This window comes from Mirounga leonina, unplaced genomic scaffold, assembly GCF_011800145.1.
Source record: "Mirounga leonina isolate KUSES-001 unplaced genomic scaffold, KU_Mleo_1.0 Mir_94, whole genome shotgun sequence".
Lineage (NCBI taxonomy): Eukaryota > Metazoa > Chordata > Mammalia > Carnivora > Phocidae > Mirounga > Mirounga leonina.
Genome location: NW_023270855.1, coordinates 3266488 through 3290114, shown reverse-complemented (window position 1 = coordinate 3290114; position 23627 = coordinate 3266488). Strand labels below are relative to the sequence as shown.

Sequence of the window (23627 nt, the reverse complement as noted above, 5' to 3'; positions counted from 1 at the left end):
TGGAAGGAAGAGGAGAGGAGAGGTGGGTGGATGGCTGGGAGGGGAGAGGGAAGGGAGGCGGGAGCTGGGTATGGATGTGTGAACGGATGAGTGAGTCCGTGGATGGTGTGAACAGAGTGGTGGTGTTGGAGACAAGAGCGCAGACGCTGCCTCCGCCCACAGAAGATGTTGAGAAAACTTCCACCAGTAGGACAGACCAGATAAACTCTTGAATGGAGGTCCTACTCTGTGTGGCACAAGGAAGTGAGGTGCTGCCCTGGGGAGAGTTTCCTTAGGTCAGTGGAGGCTCAGGCTGGAATAGCAGCCTTGAAGGATAATGAGCTTCCCATCGCTCAGGGGTCTCAAGCTGAGGCTGGGCAGCCACCTCCCCAGGGTGCTGTGGAGGAGCTCCTATGACAGGTAGTGGGCCGCTGTGGTGGCTTCTGATGATGAGGAGAGAGAACTGGGGTTCCTGAGCCCCCCAAAGGAGCCACAGCCTTTGTAGAAAGCAATGTTGCTTTCAGATAAAAAGTTCTTTCCTGGCTTGGGGGACAGACAAACATGCAGCTGCTGATCCTTACTGTGGGAATCAGGCTGGAATCCTGGACGTCCTGCCCAGGCCAGGGCCAGGGGCCTGGGGACAGAGCAAGGCTTTGACCCATAGACCCAGGCTCAGGGCCCAGCGCCACCCTCCCTGACTGTCTGTGGGCAGGTGATGCCCCCTGTGAGCCTCAGTTCTCTTATAGGTGAAATGGGGGCCCTGGTGGGCCCTGGACAGGATGACACTGGCAGCCGTCCATAGCTCTATAGCTCTACGCCCAGGGCCTGGCAGGGTGCAGGGATCTGGACCCACCTGACCCTGGGGAACTTCCTGGGGGCTGTGGGTGGGTAGAAGTAGATTCTGTGAACCCTGACCTTGAGCTGTGAGTCATTGTCCCTAGGGGCTCTGCCTGGGAAGCCCCAGCTGCCTGCCCTGGGCTGGGCCCTGGAGCAGCTGGGGGGAGGGGGATGGGGAACAAGGGTGGGGGCTGCAGCTGGGACCCTGGTCTGGAAATGCCCCAGACCCAGCTCGGGCCCAGCCCCCACGGCCGCTCAGAGGGGCCAAAGCCCCCCGCCCCCCTCCACTTCCCACCTCTACCCAGAAATGCTGCGCCCCCGGAGCCACAGCAAAAAGCCCACCTCCCCCACTTCTTAGGGCTGTGACCTGGGGTGAGTGACTTTCCCCATCTGTGCCTCAGTTGCCTCAAATATCAAACGGAGCCGATGATCAAAGCCACTTCATAAGGCCATTGGGAGAACTGGATGTGCCGGTTCTGGCCCCGTGGAGAGCTTAGACCCGTGCCCAGGACTCCATGAGCCCGAAGTGGTCAGGGAAAATTAAGGTCAAAGGGGCCGGCCACACACAGCATCATCTGTCACACAGCAAGGAAGTGGCCTGGCCAGGCCTGGGAACTTTGTCTCTCCCAGCAGATGGAGACCCTCTTGGGCCAGCCGCCCTCCCAGGCTGCAGCCCTGAATCTGTCTTTCTTTTGTGTCCCGTACACCCCAGGCTTCCCCCAGGAGCCAAGCAGGCAGAGCGGCCCCTTTCCCTGTCCTGGCCAGCTCCTGGCCTGCTGCTTGGGGTGGGCCGGGCTGCGGGGCGGGGTGTTGGGTTTAGGCCTCTGGGGAGATGGGGGAGGATGTGGGCCCGCCCTCGCCTCCCCGCCCACCTCCCTCCCTCTCGGGCTCGGCCTCTCCCGTCCCAGGCCAGCCTCTGGACACAGGACCGGCACTTTCCCTCACCGGGCAGACACCCCTCACCCGTCCCGCCCCGAGTGACTCACTGCTCCCCTGGCCCACAGCCCACAGCCACTGCTGTCTCCTGGCAGGCGCAAGGTTGTGCCGAAGCCACGGGGTCTGGTGCGAGAGGGCCACTCAGCCAGGAGGGGCTGAGCAGCCCGACGGGCCAGCACACGGAGGCTGGCCTGGGGACAGCAAGGCCGGTGGCTGGGACACCAGCAGCCCGGCGCCTCCCCCTCTCCCCTGGCTTGTAGGTCTTGTCTTTCTTCTTCCCACCATGAAGAAGGAAGTGACCTGAGAGCCAGCAAAGACAGCCAGCCCCTGGCGGGGAGGAGACCAGGGTTGGAGGGCTGTGGCCCTGGGTCCCTCAGCCGCTGGCTCTCCCAACTAGCCAGGCATGAAGGGTGGCGGCAGCGCCGTGTGGAGCCTTATGTGGAAGTACTGCATCTCCGTGAGGACCCTCAGGTACTCGGGACGTGCGCACGTGTGTGTGTGTGTGTGTGTGTGTGTGTCTACGCGGCTCTGCCCGGCCATCGCCTGGTGGCAGGGACGCTGGGCACCGGGCTGGCCGATTTGCACGGACTCTGTGAGCCCCAGGACAGCTCCAGCCTGGGGGGAGCAGGGATGGAGGGCAGGAAAGGTCATGCCTGGTGCCCTCCGGAGAAACTCAGAGTCTCTAGTGGGGAGGGAGGGAGGCAGGAGCGTGGAACAGTAGTGGGGAGTGTGCGGGCATTTGGCTGGGCCCCGGCGTGCCCACAGGAGGATGCCAGCGGCAGGCACGGTATGGCTGGCAGACTCCCCAGGGTGCACGGGAACGGGCGTTTGTTGCATAACACACGGGCACTGGGCACAGCCGAGTGACCTTGGCCCTGTCCCCTAGCCTCTCTGAGCCTGTTACCGTCAGTGAAATGGGGCCCACACTCGTTCCTTCAGAGCGCGGCGTGGGGTAATTTCCTGTGCCTGTCCGGGGCAGTTGCCGAGCGGCTGAGAGCTCAGCCCGGACGCAGGCACCAGGCCGCCCAAGTTTAAAACTGGCTTTGGCGTCATCAGCGGCGTGAAGTGGCTTCATCTCTGCGGCCAAAGCTTCCCACCTGCAGATCCTTACAGGATTCGTGTGAGGCTTAAATGAGGTGGTGTACAAAGAACAGGGCCTGGCGCCCGGCCAGCGCTGGGTAAGCCTCAGGTGTGATTACCGCTGCTCTTGTTCTCGTCCTTCCCCCTCGCCAGGTGGACGGACAGGGAGGGGTGCCTGGACTGGGGGCGCTGTGCACGCCAGCGCACATGGAGGCAGAGCAGGGCTCTTTGTGCCCTGGGGAGGGGGCCTGTCCCCGGGTTGGCGCCCGCCCCCGCACCTGCTGAAGGGATTCAGACCAGGGAGCAGGGAGCTGGATCCTGTGTGATCTCGGGCAAGGCTGGGTCTTGTCTGTAAAGGGGGATTAGGTGGGGCCAGAGTTTATATGGGAGGGGCTTAGAGGCAGCTGCTTGGAAGGGCTTGGAAGACATCTATTTAGATACCACCTAAGGGCATATTTGTTACCAAGGGGAGGTTTTACAAAGGCTAAGGGATTGGAAGAGTCTCCCTCTTTCTTCCCACCTTCATCACCTAGTTTATAAACTATATAAACTCTCCCTTCCTTTCTTCCTTCTTTCCAAAATATTTGTGACTGCTTATAGGAAATACCTACAATAAATCAAGTAAAACATCAGGACCAGGATAAGTACAATATAGGACAGAATGTAATGACCTAGAAGAAAAAAAATAGAATGGGACAGAGAGATAAGCAGGATCCTGAGGTCCTTCTGTAGAGGTGAAAATTGCTGAGCTTCCTGGCAGCCAAAGAGAAAGGGGAAACCTAGCCCCTCAGCCCACACTCACTGTGATAGGAAACGATCATTACAGTGGCCACAGTTGTCTTTGCTGCTGGATGAGAGGGTCTGGGCCTCTGGGCCTGGATAGATGGGTGGGTGAAGGTGGGAGGCATGGCAGGGATAGGCCTTGGGTCTAGCTTTAGGAAAACAGGGCAGACAGTGAGGGTGGAGGCATTCTCTTGGATGCGGATGTGGCTGGCTGTGGGAACAGAGAGAGGAAAGCTCACCCCAGGAGTGAGTCAGTGGCCACCTGTCCCTCCTTAGACCCTGGGATAGACCTCCTCCGGTTGGCACCTCGGCCAGGCAGGCCACAGCAGGGGGTGAGTCCCCCGGCTATGGTGAGTGTGCTGTGTGCCTTTCCCTCCAACCTCAGCTGGATTTCCCTGTGTCTCCTTCTCTCCTGCGGTTTCTGGGGATTGGCACTATGGAAACCTCAAGGGTTGTTTACAGGATGCAGGGAGCCCAGCACTGGGAGGCCCTGCCATGCTCTGCCAGAGGCTCACCCAGTCCAAGGAGGAGTAGCCCAGCCTCGCAGGGCCTGGTAGATCAGCCGCTCCATGCCTGAATTCCCTCATCTAGGGGCGCCTGGGTGGCTCAGTTGGTTAAGCGACTGCCTTCGGCTCAGGTCATGATCCTGGAGTCCCGGGATCGAGTCCCACATCGGGCTCCCTGCTCGGTGGGGAGTCTGCTTCTCCCTCTGACCCTCCTCCCTCTCATGCTCTCTGTCTCTCATTCTCTCTCTCAAATAAATAAATAAAAAAAATAAAATCTGAATTCCCTCGTCTACAGCGCGGGGCTAACGGCACAAGGGACAATTACCAGTCAGGGCTGTGGGGCAGAGACTTGCACAGCTCATGGTTAAGTGCTCCAAGAGTGTTTTTTGGCCTGATAGCCCAACAGTGGCGATGGGCAGGCCTGCATCGCAGGGCTGATATGAACACTGGTGGGGTGGCCGCCTTACCCTCAAACACAGCACCAGGTGGGTGTGGACACCATAATTGGCACTGGGTTGGCCCCAAACCCCCACTTAGCACCTGTAAGTACAGGGCCCCTCCATGCTTAGCTGGGGAAGATGGCCCTTAGGGGGCTCCAGGAGACTTGCTCTGCTCTCTGGACCCCCACCCCATTTTGTTGGGAGGCCACCAAGAGGACTGAGGTGAGCCCCCGAGTCGGACAGACAGAGAGAAGGACAGAGCAGGCCCTCGGTGGGATCCCAGCCCCCCTCAGCATCAGGGAAGACCTGAGTCAGCAGGTCTGCGGCCTGAGGCGGGGCTGGCGGCAGCCACAGTGACAAATTGGAGGGTTGCAATCGGACAGCACATAGTTTTCCACTTGCGTCTTCAGATTCCCCTCCACCCGAGTCTGTCGCCCCTGGCCCAGACCCGCTTACATCTGGAAAAGCAAGAGGTGTGTGTGGGGAGCAGGCTGCCGGCCGGCCAGCCCTGGCCCTTTGCCCAGGGGTTCAGTGACTGCAGCCCAGAAGCCAGGGGCAGGGTCTCTGGGCCTTTGGCCCCAGATCTCCGAGAGGGAACACGACACCTGGGAGCTGTGCACACCGGGGCCCACAGCCAGAGACGGTAGGTTATATGATGTGCGTTTTGGGGTGAGTTGCTAAACCCCTCTGGGCCTGTTTCCTTGGGTAACATGCCAGCGAGGTGGTTCTGGGGAAGATCACGAATGGGTTCTGTTGGCCGGTACCCAGTGGAGCGCCTCCCTGTGACGCCTGTCCCCTTCGTCCCCCTGAGTCTCAGTGTTGGAGTGCTGGAGCAGGGAGAAGGACAGCTCGGCAGTCAGGCCTGCCTGAGTTCGAACCCCGGTCCAGCCCCTTTGTACTGTGTAAGCGACTTCCAGGGCTGTTGTGAGATTAACTGAGTCGAGGCCGTGGGCCTGCCCGGGCAGGCTAGGTGCCGCACCGTGGCTCTGTCTCTGAGCAAACACCTCCAAGCTCCCATCTGTCACAGGCCTTAGTCTGTGGCATCGGTAATCCTCAGCCTCTGGGGCCAGGCTGGAAAATCACTTTTGCATCTGGTGTTATTTTGGGAACGACAGATCATTTTGTGCCTTGAGGGCCAACGGGGCATTTGAGCCGCCTGGTGGGCAGAGGCAGCCCACTTGGGGGGCTGGTGGGTGTGGGGCGGGGGTTCTGCTGAGCAGGCCCCCCCACCCCTCCCCTGCTGAGGTGCATCTGGGGAGGAGGGCTGGGGAGCAGCTGACAGCCAGGCTCTGGGAGCTTCCAGGGAGCTTCCCGGACAATTAGCCATCTGATGCCCTCTGCGGGAGGCCGTGTGCACATACCTCCTGGGACAGGGAGCTCTCCGCCCCCCAGCCTGGGCCAGGCCTGGGGAGCTCCAATGCAAGGAAATTCTTTCCCACTTGGAGTGAACACCCCTCTACCCCTCTTCCTGGGATGTGCCCCCCCGACACACACTGGGGGGCCTGGCCCTGCTCTCCAGGCCCCCAGAGCATCTGCTTCCCTGTCCTGGGAGAGCCTGTAAGTGGCCAGGATTCCCTGAGGCTGAGGACAGGGTCTTTAGTCCCCTCCCCACATCCTTCCCCTTCTGGACAGGCTATCCCTGTCTCTCTCTGGGCAGGGTCTGGAGCTGGGCATGGGGTGGGACGGGAGCTCCTAGGCAGGGCTCACCCAGCTGCCTCCACCCCTTGCATGGGCACTGCCCAAAGCACACATGGATTCTTCTGGTGGCTGCTTTACCCTTTCATACGAGGGACTTACCACCTCAGCCCTGCAGGCCTGCCTTCCCCTCCCCCTCCCCCCTTTTCCCCCTGCCCCTCCCCATGCTGCTCTATTGCCCATCACTCCCCATCCAGTCTTTGTGTGGGGGTGAAGCCCTCCTCTGGCCCTGGCACTGTGCCAGGTGCTCAGTGTCCAGCCTCACATCAGGCAGCTCATGTCCACCGGGTGAGGGCAGCCATCCCACTGGACAGAGGAGGAACCTGGGGCTCAAGGGCCTCAAGTTACTAGTTGCCAAGCTGGGCCACTGGCAAGGCCTTTCCTGGTGAGGGCAGCAGGTGTCCTCCGAGCCAGGCAGGGAGATTGCACGGGAATCTCACTGGAAAAGGCTTCGTTCAGTCAGCCAATAAATATTTGCTGGGCCCCTGCTCTGCATCAGGCCTGTGCCCGACCCTGGGGATGTGGCAAGGAGTAAGTCAACGGCCCAGGCCGCACGGAGCCGACGGCTGGGGGGAGAGAAGCAGTAAACCAAGCAAATAGACGGAGGGAGGTGTCTTCAGACAGGGATTACAGGCAAGATCAAACTGGGAGGGTGGATTGAGTGCCTGGGGCCGAGAGGACACCTGGATGGTCAGGGAAGACCTCTCCCAGCTGCCCACTGGCTGCAGAGCACACAAACTAAATCTGTCCACACGATGGAACTCTACGCAGCCACGAAAAGGAATGAGGGGCTGCGATGTGTCACGACACGGAGCCACCTTGGAAATAGTATGCTGAGTGAGAGAAGCCGGTCACAAAACACCACTGACAGTGGACGAGCCCACATAGACAGGAAGTAGAGTAGCGATTGCCAGGGGCTGGGGGCTACAGGGGGCACTAGAAGGGCTGCTTAATGCAAGCGGGGTTTCTTTTTGGGGATGATGAAAGTGTTCTGATCTTAGATCAGGGTGATGTGTGCATAACTCTGTGAATATACTGAAATTGTTGTACACTTTGAATAGGTGGATTTTATAGAAAGTGGATTATATCTCAATAAAACGGTCTTAAGGGGCACGTGGGTGGCTCAGCCATTAAGCATCTGCCTTCGGCTCAGGTCATGATCCCAGGGTCCTGGGATCGAGCCCCGCATTGGGCTCCCTGCTTGGCGGGAAGCCTGCTTCTCCCTCTCCCACTCCTTCTGCTTGTGTTCCTGCTCTTGCTAACCCGCTGTCAAATAAATAAATAAAATCTTTAAAAAAAATAAATAAAACGGTCTTAAGAAGAAGAAAGAAGAAAGAAAGGTCTGTCTGAGGGAGTGGCATTGAGTTGAGAGTGGCAGGGAGGAGGGAGCTTATGAAGACCTGGGGGAGAGCATTCCAGGCGGAGGGAACAGCAGGTGCAAAGGCCCTGGTGTGTTTGAAAAACATGGAGGAGACCCAGCCGGGGTCCAGGAGGGAAGGAATGTGCAGTCCCCAAAGTCTGGCAGGCCAGATCCTTGTGAGGACCTGAGAGTTTACTGGGGTGGGGGAGAGACAGGGCCAGGTTTAAAGCAGGATAATGACACGATGTGCTTTCTGTTTTAAAACAATCACTGGAGCTGCTGAAGGAAATGAGACTGTGGAGAGGGAGGGGTGTGGGCTGGGGGACGTGACACCAATCAGGAGGTAGTGGCCACTGTCTAGAGGAGAGACGATGATTGATACCCAGAGGCGACAGACTGGCCGTTGAGGGCAGGGGGAATTCAGATGGGAACAGATCACTCCCAGCTGGGGATGAGGAGGCTTCCTGGAGGCGGGGCCAGGGCGGGGCCTCCGGGAATGGGGGTGGGCCAGGCAGAGGGCTTTCCAGGGGACACCACCAGTGTGGGGGTGGGGAGCTGAGAGCACGAGGAGGCCGTAGGGAGGTGAAGTGGAATGTCCGGCCCCTGCCACCCCAGTCCTGGTTGGGCCGGGGCCACCGACATGCGCCTAGTCCTGCCTGCTCGGGCTGGCCCTCGGTGAGTGTCAGCGCCCCTGTGGCCAGAGCCCCAGGCTGGGCAGGCACTCCGAACAAAGCAGCCTCACCTGAAACTCGAGTGGCCTGAAACGTGATCAGCCACACGAGACTGGCCAGGGAGGGAGCTGTATTATTTATTGACCTGCCTGCTGAGGCCTCTCGGACTGGCCGGACCTTGAAGGAGCCCACTGGGCAGTGAGTGTCTGGGGCCCAGTCAGAGGTGGGCGGGGGCCCCAGGGTGTGTGGCACCCTCTCCCCAGGGCGTGGTTTCCTTGATGCTGGCTGAGCAGGGAGGAAGTCAGACGTCAGGCCCTGCGGTGGGGAGGGCCCAGAGCTCGTCCCCAGGGGCCGTGGAGGCAGGCAGGGTGCTGGGGCTCCAGGAGGACCTCCGCCCTCTCCCCTGTGACACTGTGAGTACCAACCAGATAGCCTGGGGGAGGGAGAGGGTCGCAGCCGCCTGAGAAACCTGTGAGAGGCCGTTGATGGTCAGGGCAGCCTGCTGGGGCAGGGTCTCTGGGGCTCTCATCGGTGTGTTCGATGTTTCTCGCAACTGTTTTCTGTCAACTCTCCTCACTGCTTGGATGGCCAGGGCCCAGAGAACCTCAGGGGTTTCCCCGCAGCTGCCTACAAGGGCAGCTTCAGCCATGGGAGGGGAGTTCTTTCACTCCCCTGGGCATTAGCCCAGCCCAGGCCCTGGTGGGGATGGAAGGTCGAGGGCCCCTCATAACCACCCCGAGAAGGAACCACACCCATTTTCCAGCTGAGTAAACTGAGGCCCACAGAGGTTGCACACTTGCCAAGGGCCCCTGCAGTGTAGTTGGTGCCGTTTCTTTCCCTGCTGCTACCCCCTCACCCCACAGAGCATGAACTTTGAGCACGAGCAGGCCCAGGGCAGAGGGAGCAGAAGCTGCTTTCCAAAATGATCCAGAGTAGAATCTTGAGGATCTGCAGATTCCCCAGGGCCGGGCGGGACTTCGAGACAGCCCCTGGGTGATGGGCAGCTCTGGACGCACAGAACGAGAGAGATTCAGTGAGCCTCTTTGGTGCTGGCCCTTGGGAAATCCCCTTGAGCAACCTGGGGAGCCTGGGGCCACCTACCCCTCAGGGAGATTCCCCGTCGAGCTCTGCTTCCCCATCTAACCTCACTACAGCCCTGGAGAGGACAATGGCTAGCACCCTTGGTTATGTGGGGACTCAGGCACAGAGATGTTGGGAGAGCTGTGCAATGTCCCACAGCGGGTGTAAGCTGGGCAGCTGGGGCTTGAACCCAGAGTGACTCCGAGCCCCTCAGTGTATCATGCAGTCTCTGTCTGGGGTGAATGACCCCATGACTAACCCATCACTAGGTCTCAGTTTTTCCAATTGTAGTGGGTTGGACTCCAGGGCTGAGGAGGGGGCTGCTGTCTGCCCCCCTGGCCTCTGGGAGCTGGGGCTGGCATCATGGTAGGCTTGTCCGCAGAAGTGAGAGCCCCCAGGGTGGTTCTGTGTTCTCAGGTCAACAAAGGCTTCCTCTGCCACATCGGTAGAACCCCCTGATGACCCCAGTGAGCCAGGGGGGCCGTGGGAGGACCCTGGGGTGGTCAGGCAGCTCAGAGCCCAGGGCTCTGGCCTCCAGTTCAGTGGTCTCCAGCAGCTACCTGTCTTTTTTGGGTTCCAGGGTGCAAGCTGGGGAGCCTGCCCAGGTGGGTGCCGGCACCTGTCCTGGAGGAAGGCCCATTTCAGTCCTGAGGGTAGGGCAGAAAGAGCGGGACCAGGAGCCAGGACAGCTGGGCTCACCTGGGATCCAGACAGGCTCCTTTCTTTCCTGAGTCCTCATGTGCTCACCTGTGAGCAGCCAGGTATAGTCAGGAGCCGTGAAGCATTCCGTGACTCCTTGCAGGGTTTCGGGCTTGTCATTCATTCATGAATTCAATCATTCGACAGACTTACAGAGCACCTGCTGCGGGCCAAGCACCGTCTTATCTCTGGGACTACAAAAGTGATAAAGCAGAGGAGGCCGCAGCAGGGTGTACATGGCGGGGGAGGCGTACCTGGTTGGGTGTGTTTTGTTTTCATAGATACATATCACCTGTTAGGAAACAAAACCAGCCAGCATACCGGATTCATGATTTCAGAGCTACCAATGCTTAGGATGAAGCAAACTTACCAGATGAAAAAGCGAGTGGATTTGAAGTTGATCTAGAGAGCAGGCGGTGGACAGAGAGGGCCGGAGTCGTGCATGTGGCTGTGGGTGCCTGGGGCTCTCAGCAGAGGCCGGGCGAGCAGGGAACTGAGCTTTGCTGTCTGCCTAGGGGGAGTCTGGGCTTTGAGGAGAGACGTGGGACTTCCACAGACGCTCCTTCCCCTGAACCTTCTGGAAGTGGCCAGACCAAGTCCCACTTAATAACGTGACTGTTTCAGCTTGGCTCTGCTCAAATAGGTCTCTCACACCCGACAGTCACATTGGGCTTCTGCTGACCCTCCAAGTGGGCTCCCGCTGCAGAGATGTCGGCGTCCGACAAGCGCTGGTTTGGGTCCTAGCTCCACACGCCCGCCCGCCCGCCCGCCCGCCCGAGTCTAGTCAAGCCACAGGCCTTCCCCGAGCCACCAGCTGCTTGAACATGAACGACTGTTTCATGGCACCAAATAAGCTCAGGTTGACGGCCCTCTCCTCCTGTCCCTTCCTCTGCCACACCTTGAAGAGCCTGCATCCTTTGAGGCACGGGGGTTTTCCTCAGGCCTTCTCTCTGGGGATTGGGCTTGGGTGGGACACAGGGTCCAGGAAGCCAACTTGGGCCCTCCCACCTCCGGGGGGCCTGCCAGTCTCATCCTTTCGGGAGCCCCTACCCCTGGGCTCGGAGCGGGCAGAGGCAGTGCAGGCCTCCTACCCCCATCATTAGAGAGCCAGAGCAGCGTGGCCTCCAGAAGCCCAGCACAGATGTGGGGTTACTGCCAATATGGGAGGCCTGGCCAGGCATGCCCGCGGCCCCCGAGCTGGGGAAGGAGTCTGCCGAGCATAGCATCTGCAGGCGTCAGACAGGTGAGGGCAAGTAAGAGGGTCCACACTGCATCCTCCCCTCAGAGTCCTTTATGGGCCAAGCCAGTGTGAGGCGCTCTTGGGCCTTCTGCCTGGGTCGGCTAGGGAGGGGTCATGAGCCCCATTTGAGGGATGAGCCAACCAATGCCCAGAAATCCATATCAGTGTGATTTCAGCTGCTTCTGGGAAAGAGATAAAAGGAGTCTGGTCAGGCTGGGTGGGGTGTCCAGGCTGTAGCCGGCCTGAGGGGGGGTATCAAGATAGCTGTCAGCTGGGGCTTGGGCTCTAGGGCCATGAGGCAGGCTTCTGGGAAAAGTCAGGCTGCTGAAGTAGGTCGAGAGCCTAGACTTTGGTGTGAGTCTCAACTCTGCTACTTTCTTAGCCATTTGACCTTGGATTAGCCTCAGGTTAGCCTCAGTCTGTCAGTGAGGACCCTTCTGGTTGCTGATGAGAGGAAATCCAAATCAAACAGGCTTAAGCAGAAGGACGGCTTCATTAGTTCATGGAACCGAAAAGTCTGGGGCGGGGGGTAAACTAGCTTCAGGAACGGCTGGATCAGGGGTTCAATTTATGTAACGGATTTGGACTTCTCAACTCTCACCTCGGCTTTCCTCCCTACTGGCTTCATTTTGAATCAGGGCTGCTCCATGTGGGGTCCCCAGCTCTGTGCTTGGCATGTGGGGAATGCTCCCCAACCCAGCAACAGGCCAGCTTCAGGGGCCAGGCTGCCATGAGCAACACATTATCTCTGTCTTAGGGATGTTGACAGTACCCTGGGGGAGATGGGACAAGAAAAGAGGAAGTTACCATACAGGGTGATCAGAGCTGAGACCGGTGTGCGCTCCAAAGCCCATGGGAAACCAGAGGAGGAATGTCAGAGTTCACATCTGGATGGGTTCCCCAAAGTCTTCCTAGAGGAGATGACAGCTGGACTAGGTTTTGAAGGTGAAGGAGGAGTTGGTCTGGGGAATGAGAAGTGAGGGAGCGGGAGCCCTGGGGTTCAGTGTGGAGTTCAGGTTGCCTCAGGACCCACACACAGTGGGGCTGGCCAGGCTGTGGAGTTCCCGGTGGGGTTTAGGGGTCGGGATAGGTGGTGGGGGTGGGGGCAATTGAGGGTGAGAGCAACTGAGCCTACCTGTGGGTGAAAGATGGCTCTGGCTTCAAGGCAGCGAGGACAGGAAAGAATGAGCACGTAGTGAGCACCTACTGTGTGCCTGTAACTTTCCATATGTTGCCTCATTCCGGCTACCTGACGCGCCCTGGAGGTACCTCATCTCCACTTTGCAGAGAACGAAACACGTGCTAGAACAGAACTCCTTATCTGAGTCAATCAAACATATTTCCCCACAAACTTCGAATTTTGGACTTACCAGTTGGCCAGGCTCGGTGACCTCTGACCGGCCATCGAGAGGCTACTGGGATACCACCCATGGCAGGGACATATGGGGAAGTGACTGTGTTCAAAACAGTTACATGTTGAAACACCTTCCCAGCAGACTAACCACTAAGACTCCTATCACACAGGTAGCCGAAGCAAACACAGTAAATCTGAAACTTGATGTCCGCAAAATAGGGAGCACGTCATAGCCAGGGGCCAGGCATGAATTGTGAAGCCAGAGACCCCCATGTTGAAGTAGGTATGGAGAGCCACCTGCTCATGAGCAACCAGAAGAACCCAGCTTGATTTTGAGCTTTAAGCGGCGAATTTTTTTTTTTAAAGATTTATTTATTCATTTGAGAGAGCGAGAATGAGAGAGAGTACATGAGAGAGGGGAGGGTCAGAGGGAGAAGCAGACCCCCCGCTGAGCGGGGAGCCCGATGCGGGACTCGATCCCGGGACTCCAGGATCATGACCTGAGCCGGAGGCAGTCGCTTAACCGACTGAGCCACCCAGGCGCCCTAAGCGGCGAATTTTTAAACCGCTTCTGAGCTGCCCCCCACAGTGTGTTCACTTGTAGCCGAGGTAAGTCAGGGAGAACATGGGGTGGGAGCCGGAGGACCGAGGGCCAGATCCCAGCTCCCCGTTTGGTTGCTGTAATAACCCCTCTGAGCCTCAGGATCCTCGTCTGTAAAGTGAGGCATGCCCTATGCAATGACATCGAAAGAGGTCAATAAATGTCAAGGATTATTATCCCCAAAGAAAAGAAATAGTCTCGATTTGATTATAGCATTTTAAAAATTGCTGTTTTTGCAACCACAGACTTGAGCCAAATGGGAAATTGTTTGGTTCAGACTATACCCCTCCCCCTCCCTGCCCCAAGGGCAGGCACCTGGTCATTCAGTCCTGTGTCAGCTGGTCAGGCTTCAGGTTCAGGAAATGCACTTGGTGAGTTAAAACCAAATTTTGAACCTGTCAGATATTAAATGATCCAAGGTATTAAATTTTTATTTATTTATTTATTTTTAAAGATCGTTTATTTGAGAGAGAGAGGGAGAGCATGGTGGGGGGGAGGGGCAGAGGGAGAGGGAGAAGCAGACTCCCCACTGAGCAGGGAGCCGAATATGGGGCTCGATCCCAGGACCCTGAGATCATGACCTGAGCTGAAGGCAGACACTTAACCGACTGAGCCACCCAGGCACCCCAAGGTATTCATTTTTTAAATGAGATGGTGAGACAAAGCTTTTTGAAGAGAAAAAGAAAAAAATTAGTGGACTATACCCCAGGGATACAGTTAGAAAGTGGAAGGAGGCCAGAGGTAGATGCCATTGGCATTTCGGAGTGGTGGAGGGATATTGAGAGGTTTTTGGGGGTGGGGGGGTGACCTCTGAGCCAGGTCTGGAGTGTGAGTGGGAACACTGGGCAAGTGGAGAATGGGGGAGAATTTGGGGGGGAACATGTAGGTTGAGTGTCCATGGTGTGTTTGGAGAATAATCATCAGTCTTGGGTAGCACGGAGTCTGGAAGGATGAAGCCCAGAGCTGAGGCCCAAATGGAAGGCTGGTGAGGCCCAGAGCCCAGAGTGCTAGACTCAGCGGGCACAGAGGAGCCCTCAGGGGTTTTGAAGCAGGGAGGTGGTATTAACCAGCACTCTTTTGGTTGCATGTGATAAAAACAAACAACAAAAGCAGATTGTCTCAAGCCAAAAGCTGAATTTATTGTCTTCTACTTCTGTAACAGTGAGGGCTTCAGGTATGGTTTGATTCAGGGGCTCAAACTCTATCTCCAGACACTGGCGCCTTTTTCTCTTTTTTCATCTCTCATGACTTCGCCAGCAGAAACAGTTCCAACAGAACTCCCAGAACAGACTCTCACTGGTCTAGCTGGGGTCACATGCCCATCCCTGGACCCTTCACTCTGGCAAGGGGGTGAAATATTCTAGAGATAGGGATGGAAAAGGCTGATAAAATTAGATGGACTAAGAGTGGAGGAGGGGATTCCTCCTTCAGGTGAGGCACCTGAAGTGAGAAGGAGGCTGGGCAGACAGAAACATCCAGCATCCCCCCACTGTGAGCTGAGAAGCCCTGCCAGGCGCTATGCTAGGTGACCCGATGTGTGGCATCCCTTGGTGTCAGCCCCATGAGGTAGGGTTTCTTATGATCCCTGTTTTGCAGATGAGAAAACCGAGGCTTAGGGACACAGAGTGGCTTGCCCAAAGTCACACCATTAGCAAATGGCCTCAGACCCCAAATCTGTTGGACTCAAAGCCCGGGCTCTTAACCATCTCTTCCACTGCCTTGGAGACACCAGATCTGAGTTCGAAGAGGGTGCCTTGGGAGCTAGAGTGGAGGATGGAGTGGCAGTGGGGAGACCAGAGGCAGCGGATGGGGCAGGAAGCTGGTGCCACACAGACAGAGGGCAGGGGAAGGGGCCCTGAGAGATAGAGGTGCAGCGTGTCCCAATGCACTGTCAGCCCTAGCTTTCATTGTTGTTTTCTTATGTAGATAAAGAAATTGATCTAATCAGCAATATATCTCACACACACATACACACAGCAATTTGTATGTATGCACACATGCATATGTATACATACACACAGAAGTGTGCTAATTATTTTGCCTCCTGGTTTCTGTTTCGGGCATCTTAGCAGGAGAATGCAAGGTGTGAGGCTCCTGGGCCTGGAGGCTGGACCTCTACTCAGGCTATGGGCACAGGGGCATTCCCTGGGGAATTTCCGGAGGAAGTGGTCAAAGGGAAGTAACCACCCACCTGGCTCAGGGCCAGGGTGGGGAGTGGGTGGGATGGGGAAACAGCCACTCTTCACTTCCCTTTTTAGCCCTAAGGCTTCCCAGGCAAGAGTCCCGCCTCCCTGATGACATCATACAGGTCAGAGGTCATTCTGCCCACACCCTCATCGCACAAAGGGAAAACTGAGGCAGCCGGGGCGGGGGCAGCACAGCATGTCTCACCTTTGTCATCACTGAGTGGGGAAGTCTGGCAGCCTGAGCACCCAGCCTAGATGGGCTGCTGCTTTGCTGTATGACCTAAGGCAAGTCACAGAGCTGCTCTGGGCCTCAGTTTTATATCTGCAAAATGGACCTGTAATTACCTCCCCGAGTGGATAAATGAGCAAAGCTTGGAAAAGTACCTGGGTGAGTGCCTGGCAGGTGTCAGTAAATGTTGGCTGTTGCAGTTTCTTCCTTTGCACGGCGAACTCTCCTTTGTGCGGCTGTAGATCCTGGTCTTGGGCCCAGCTTTCTTCTCTCTCTCTCTCTCTCTAAAGATTTATTTATTTATTTGAGAGAGAGAATCTCAAGCAGACTCCACACTGAGTGCTGATCCCATGATCCTGAGATCGTGACTTGAGCCAAAACCAAGACTTGGGTATTCAAACGACTGAGCCATCCAGGCGCCCTGGGACCCAGCTTTCTGTGTATAAGCTATGTAGCTTTGGGCAAGTCACTTCACTTCTCTGGGCCTCAGGTTGCCTTATCTAGAAAATGGCTTACTAATCACCACCTCATGGGTCACTGCGAAGATTAACAGAATGCCCAGCTCCTGGGATGGGATTTTCTGGTGTGTCTCCTTCCCCTGGGCAGCTGGACATTCCCCTGCCCCCATGGCTCCTCTTCCTGCCCTGGGAGTGTACCAAGCGAGTTATTCTATTAATAAGTCAATTAGCTAGTATCTACTGAGCACCCACTGTGTGCCAGGCCCTGCTGAAAAGTCAGACCCAGATCTCCTCCCCCCGGAGCTGCGGGGGCGGGGGGGTGGGAGGGAGACAGGGAATAAGTAAGCAAACAACTGAACAAGATACTTTCAGACGGTGCAGTGAGGAAGGTAAATGGGTTGATGTGTGGGGGGGAATAACTTGGTGGAGGCCACTTCAGTCAGATGGTCAGCAAGAGCCTCTCTGAGGAAGGCATCAGAGGACAAGGAGGTGGCCGGTAGAGATGGGGAATGGGCCTGATGGCAGAGAGAGGAGCAGGGTGGACAGCCACCAGGGAATTCAGACTCAAAGGAGATAGGGGCTAGGGATTTCCAGCACCCCCTCCCCAGGAAGGGAGTCTGGGTGGGCCAGTGTGAGAGCCTGAAGGTCGCGGTTGGGGGATATTCCATTTCATGTGTTAAGCGTTTGCTGGAGGCAGGGCCAGCTGAGGCCCACCTGTGAACAATGATGGGGGAGAGAGGACATGTCCCGCAACCTGGTGGTCACGAGCCACCTCTGCTGCTTGTCCTTGGAGCCCCAGACTGAGGGTGGCAGGCGGTGCTGGTAGAGGGGGACTACAGGAAGAGGCAGCTGGTTCAGCCCCAAACTTCAGAACCTCTAAGAACCACATAAGGAACCACATTTCACCTTCGAGTACTGTCACAACCCTAGCCCAACTTCCATGTGCGCAAGAGAGGCCACTGCCCGTCCCCAGAGCCCTGGCCTCTCTGGAGATACAGGGACACAAATAATAATATCAGCTGGTTTTTGTGGAACAGCGGTGTGTGCCGGGCACGGTCGGGCCCCTGACACAGATCATGTCATCTTCTGGTATCTTGTGTTGTCATGGCGGGCTTTTCCACACTGGGTGGGGGGGGTCTGTTGGATATGACTGAGAACCAGTATGGAAAGACTTTGTAGCTGGATTCTGGGATGACTTTGTAGAGGAAACACAAACTCTTAATGTCAAAAAAAAAAAAAAAAAAAAATCTGGTGCTGAAATCCTAAAGATGTCTGTCCCTAAAGCGTGCTGCCCTAGTTTGGGCGCTGTCGACGCTGGCTCGTTCGTGGGTATAGAAAGCAGATGCTGGCCGTGGCACACTGAAATCCCCCAACTGAAGGGGAGAGGCACCCACTAACCCAAAGGAGGTCGTTTTTCTGCAACACTTATAACAGCCCCACTTCATGGAGAAGGAAACTGACAGTGAGGTTAAGTCCCTTGGCCGGGTTCATTCAGTAATGTCACGGATGGGATCTGAACCCAGGCTGGCAGGACCCAGAGCTCCCAAGGGCTCCACAACGTGCCCCCCGTGCCCTGTCCACCTCAATGGCGAGATCAGATGTGCTCATGGAGGGACCGGCACCTTCCTGGTCTACTGGGTTTATAGAAGGGTCGTGTCCCTGCTCTCTCTCCTATGGCTCCCCAGCAGGTGCAGCAGAGAAAGTCAGAGCTGGAAGGCCTTTAAGAAACCATCAAGCCATTCTCCCACAGGCCAGGGGATTCCATCAGCTTGGCTGGGCAGGGGGTGTCAAGATGGAGCCCATGACAAGCTTAACAAACTGGGGGCTCCTGACCAACAGTGATGGGGTAAGAGGTGGAGCCCCAGAACCAACAAGAGACACCAGAAGTCTGGGCTCGGTCCCAAACTTCAGTCAAGACTATGTAACAAGCCACATTTCATCTGTACACACAGATGCCCCAGATAAGCAGGCCACAGCGAGCACCTCGAGGCTGCAACATGGCGCCCTGACACACCCGCAGGGTGACACAGGAGGGCAAAGGAAGGAGCCATGCGGCCTGAGGAGGCTTCCCAGCAGCCACCAGAACAACATGCCTGAATGTGTGTCGGGCCCTACTCGGTACTCGTTTAATTCTCGCAGCAACCGTAGGAATATCCACCCTGTTTTGCAGATGGGGAAACTGAGGCCAGCCAAATCACTTGTCCACATTCCTTGCTAGCTGGAAAGGGGCTGCATCCAAGTGGGGACCCAGAATTGAGCTTGCTTTTGGGAATTGGAGGTTTGACCAGTATAGTGGGTCAGGTAAGTGGAGAGGTGTTCACGTGCTTCCCACCCTGGTGTCTGCCCTCCTCCCAGGTGGCAGCTGGTCCCCAGCGGGTGTCCCCACTACTCCATCATCTGGAGGCTGGATATGCCTGCTGGGCCAGTCATGGGAGAAGGGCCCCATCTGGTGCCTCTGGACAGTATGTCCACTGAACGTGGAGTCCTTTGCTGACAGCTCTTTTACCACCCCCCCGACCCCCATCCTTACTGCATGAAGATTTGTGATCCCTGCCTAGGAAGACCAAGAAGCTGGACCTGAGGGAGGGCAGGGCCTGGTAAGGGTGACTTTGGGAAAATGTCTTTGTAAATGCGCCAGGAGCAGGATGCTGCTGATCTAGAAACCCTTAGCACCCCGGCTCATCCAGTCCTGCCTGTGACCAGCTGGAGCCTGCCTGGTCCACAGTGCAAACCTCAGGGCATCTCCCCAAGGCTGCCTCCCTCTGGCCCTACTCAAGTCTCTGTTCTGTTTAAAGGGCAGATAAGTTCCCCCTGGGAGCCTCAGAGATTGCTCTTGGACACCTGGGCCCCCTGCCCACGGTGCAGGGAATGCTTCTGGGCCGTGGTTCTGCTCCTGGGGCCATGGGCTGGCCCTGAGCTGACACTCCCAGACAGTCTCACTACCAATGCATGTAGTGTACCTGTTTCATTTAACTGTATAACAAACCACCCAAAATGTAGCAACTGACGGCAGCAATGATTTCTTATTGTGGATGGTGGTGCAGGTTGGAAAATCTGGGTGGTTCGGCTGGTCTCCGGGGGCTCACTCCTTTGCTGCACTCAGCTAGAGGGTCCGCTGGGCCTGGAAGTTCCGAGATGGCCCCACTCACATGTCTGCAGCTGGTGCTAGGACACCCCAGGACCCCTCTACATGGCGCCTTGCCCCAGTGGGCAGCCAGCTTCTGCACCTGGGGTCCCTTCTGTTCCCCTCCATGTGGCCTCCAGCAGGTGTCCAGCTTCCATCCACTGAGGTCCAAGGGCAGCATTCCACGAAGATGAGTATGGAGCTGCAAACCTCTTGAGGCACAGCCTCGGAACCGGCCCAACCATCGCTTTTGCCACATTTGACTGTACGAAGAAATCACATGACCAAGGGAAAGGGAAATAAACCCCCCTTTGGGTGGGAAAGGGAGGGGACAAGTCCCACTGCAGAGGGGCCTGGGCACCAGGATGGGGGCAATCTGTGGCCATTATTTTGTATTCAGAGCGCATGTATCATTAGCAAGTTCTAAAGTCATTGTATACAAGGCCCAAGCCAGCCTGGTAAAATCACCCTTGAAGACCTGTCAGTTGCCCATAACCTAGAGTCCCTGGTTTGTATACCCACCGGAAGTGTGTGGTCGCCAAGCCAGAGCAGATGAGGGAACCAAGGCTTGCCCCAGCATTCCAGCCTTCGCGGTGAGGAGAGGACCCACAAATCCTTGCTGGGAGTGCAGTGGGTCCAAACCCCCATCGGTGGCTCCGTTCTGTGTTACCGGTAAGCCCGTAGAGCTGCCCTGACCCAGACCGAAGCCACTAGCCATATGGGGCTATTTAAATTTTAACGAGTTAAATGAAATTTTTTTAAAACTCAGTTCCCCATCTGCACTAGCCACGTTCCAAGTGCTCAGTGGCCACACGGCTAGCAAGTGAAGAGCAGGAGTCAGCTGGCCTGAGCCCAGCTCTGCCCCCTTTGTCCAGCAGCCCTTCTACCTGCCCGCCTTTGTGGTCACCCAGGCCTTGTATTGGCTGCTTGGGACCCAGAAGGGATTCAGCCTTATCCCGGTCACTGCTTTTGAGGGGCTCCCTCCCAGTCTGCTGGGGGCAGGAGAAATAACACATGGTACCAGGGTGTGAGCAGGACCGGCCCTGCTGGGCATCCCTCCAGCCCCTGGCTCCCACCCGCCCTGCTCTCAGGCAGCCAGGACCAGGGGTGTGCTGAGCGGGAAGCCCGAGGTCCACCCCTCTGGAGCCAGCCCCTTGCTCCAACCCTGTCCTCCCCACCGTGAAGTAAGGGGGGGGGGGTCCAGGTGCACTCTCCAGGCTTTTCCAGTAAAAGCAGGATGCCTTTACATCACCAAAACTTGGGAGAAACCTCCCCACCCCCACAGTTAGTATCCATGGCTGAAAAATTACAATAAGCCACCGAAAACCCATTTCAGATGAATTTGAAGTCTATGAATTTTATTCACAACAGCTTCTATTTTGGTTTGAAAGATGTTAATGTGTGAAACAGTATTTGTTTGGTCTACCAGCAGTATTGGGTGTGCATATGGGATGTAAGATCCCCTAAAATAATTCAGGGGCTCCCAGCTTGGGAATCCCCGAAATTTCCAGGATCCGAATAGGGGGAGGGGCACCTCATGATAGCTCTGCGTGGCTAGCACTTCGGCTAGCCCCTTGCTGGTTTTTGTGGTGGGAGGGGAGTGAGGTTCTCCCTTGACACCTGTCCCCCCCATTCCTACACTCCTCCACACTCACAGCCTGCAGCCACCCTCCCTAGCAGCCGTTCTTCTGGTTCTGTTCTGAGCTCTACCGATCTGAGGTGACCCAGCATTTTTGCCTGGTCCCTCTAGGCTGTGGGCCCCAGTGTCCAAAAGCTGAGACCCTCTTTTTTGAGGGGACAGAATTTGACTTCCTTATAATCCAGGGGAACAGAGATGATTCAGACACCTGCTCTCCAGACTGGGGCCTGGGCAGAGCTGAGGGGTCCCCTTCCTCCTCCTGCAGGACCCTCCCCTGACCCCAGCTGAACCTCAGTGCCACGAGGGCAGGGACATTTGTGTGTGTGCCCCGATTGATTCCTGGCACATAGGAGGCACTCAAATATTTGTTGGATGAATGAATTAATGAATTAATGCTAGTTGAGAAGTACACAGACATGTGTCCCAACCCTGCCCTCTGGCTTCTGGCTGTGTCGTTTTTGGTGGGGGGAGGGGTGAGCGATCTCAGAGACACGTGATGAGCAGGGGACACCCCTTATGGGAATTCTGTTCACAACTAGATTGCTTTTTCTCCCTTTGGGGTCCATGGATTTATTCTCAGGTTATTCACACAATAATTCAGGTTCCACACAATAATTTTTTTATGTGTGGATTCTTTAAGAGTTGTAAGAGTTATTTTGTGATAATTTCAATCTTCAAGAAGATTTGCAAGAATAATACCAAAACAAACAAATTTCTCCCCTGTACCCTTCACCCAAATTCATTATTACTAACGTTTTGCCAAATTTTGCTCTCTCACAATAATATTTTTCCCCAGAACTATTTGAGAGGTCATTGTCGACATGCAACATGATGACTTTTACTCCTGAATAATACTTTGGCGTCTGTTTCCTAAGAACAAGAACATTCTGTTACATAAACATGGTTCAGTAGCCAAATTCAAGAAGTCTAACATAGACACCATACTGGGATCTAAAATATAATTTATAGTCAGCTTTACCAATTATCTCAGGAATGTCCTTCATGTCAAGTTTTTTTCCCTAATCTAGATCTTGCATTGCATTCAGTCACCACTCATTCTCTTAAAGCTTTATAAAGATGTCATTTACATCCTATAAAATCCCCTTGCTTTAAGTGTACAGTTTCATGATTATTAGAGATATTTACAGAGTTGTATAAACGTCACAATTTTATTCTAAATTATTTCCATCACCCTAAAAAGAAGCCTCATCTCTAGTTTCCATCAAGGCTTTGTCCCGCTTCTAGCCCCTGATAACCGCAAATCTACTTTTGGTCTCTATAGGTTTGCCTTTCTGAGCATTTCATTATAAATGGAATCATGCAATATGTGACCTTTGTGTCTAGCTTCTTTCACTTTAGCATCATGTCTTCCGGGCTCATCCATGTTGTAGAATGTAGCAGTAGTTCATCCCTTTTTATGGCTGAATAATAGTCCATGGTATGGATAGACCCGGTTGATGGACGTTAGGGTTGTTTCCACTCTGGGGGCTATTATGAATAACTCTGCTATTAATATCTACATACAAGTTTTTTATGTGGACATATGTTTTCATTTCTCTTGGGTAGATATCTAGGAGTAGGGTCCAGGGGTTCACAGGGTAACTCTCAACTTTTTAAGAAACGCCCAACTGTTTCCCGAAGTGGTGGCACCATTTTACTTTCCCACCAGCAGTGTAAGAGGGCTCTGATTTCTCCACATCCTCGTCGACATCTGTCTGTCTTTTCGATGAGAGCCATCCTAGTGGGTATGAGGTGCTATCTCACTGTGGTTTTGATTTGCATTTCTCTGATGGCTAGTGATGTTAAGCATCTTTTCATTTGCTTCTTGGCCATTCGTGTTATCTCCTTTGGTGAAATACCTATTCAGACGTTTTGCCCATTTTTTAATTGTGTTGTGTTCTTATTATTGAGTCACAAGAGTTCTTTTTATATTCTAAATACAAGTCTTTGTGGGGTGTTTTGTTTTGTTTTGTTTTTTGGTTATATGATTTGCAAACATTTTCTCCCAGTCTGTGGCTTAATTTTTTGCTTTCTTGACGGTGTCTTTTGAAATGTAATAGTTTTTAATTTTGATAAAGTCCCAATCTATCAGTTTTTTCTTTTATTGCTTATGTGTTGGGTATCTAATAAATCATTATATCCAAGAAAAAACCCTAAGATATTTTTATATCTAAGAAATAATTTTATAGCTAAGAAATTATTGCCTAACCCAAGGTCACAACTTTACTCCTCTATTTTCTATTCTATTTACTCCTCTATTTTCTATTTAATTTAATTTATTCTATTTCTATTCTATTTACTCCTCTATTTTCTTCAAAGAGCTTTATAGTTTTAACTCTTACATTTAGATTACTGATCATTTTGAGTTAATTTTTGTGTGTCATGGGAAGAGTCCAAATGCATCCTTTTCCATGTGGATAGACAATTGTCCCAGTGCTGTTTGTGAAGAAACTATTCTCTCTAGTAAGTTCTCTGACACCTTTGTGAAAAATCATTTGACCATGACACAGTTTTTTCAATGTCATTTGGATGAAGATGATAACCCCCTTCCATTTTTTTTTAAAGATTTTATTTATTTATTTGACAGAGAGAGACACATCGAGAGAGGGAATACAAGCAGGGGGAGTGGGATAGGGAGAAGCAGGCTTCCTGCTGAGCAGGGAGCCCGATGTGGGGCTCGAACCCAGGACCCTGGGACCATGACCTGAGCCGAAGGCAGACGCTTAATGA

General features: G+C 54.8%; 1 protein-coding gene across 4 annotated transcripts in view; it reads left to right on the top strand.

Moving 5' to 3' along the window:
* The first annotated feature begins 1724 nt into the window (after window positions 1–1724).
* Window positions 1725–23627, top strand: part of IQSEC1 (IQ motif and Sec7 domain ArfGEF 1) — a 122644-nt gene continuing 100741 nt past the window's right edge. The window contains exon 1 of one of the 4 annotated variants that reach the window (XM_034997112.1): window positions 1725–2223. In XM_034997112.1, the coding sequence (XP_034853003.1) occupies window positions 2156–2223 (68 nt within the window). In that variant the 5' untranslated portion in view covers window positions 1725–2155. Of the gene's footprint in view, window positions 2224–8381; window positions 8486–8587; window positions 8701–23627 lie in introns of those variants that run through there. The other 3 variants (XM_034997116.1, XM_034997115.1, XM_034997114.1) reach the window with 3 other exon arrangements.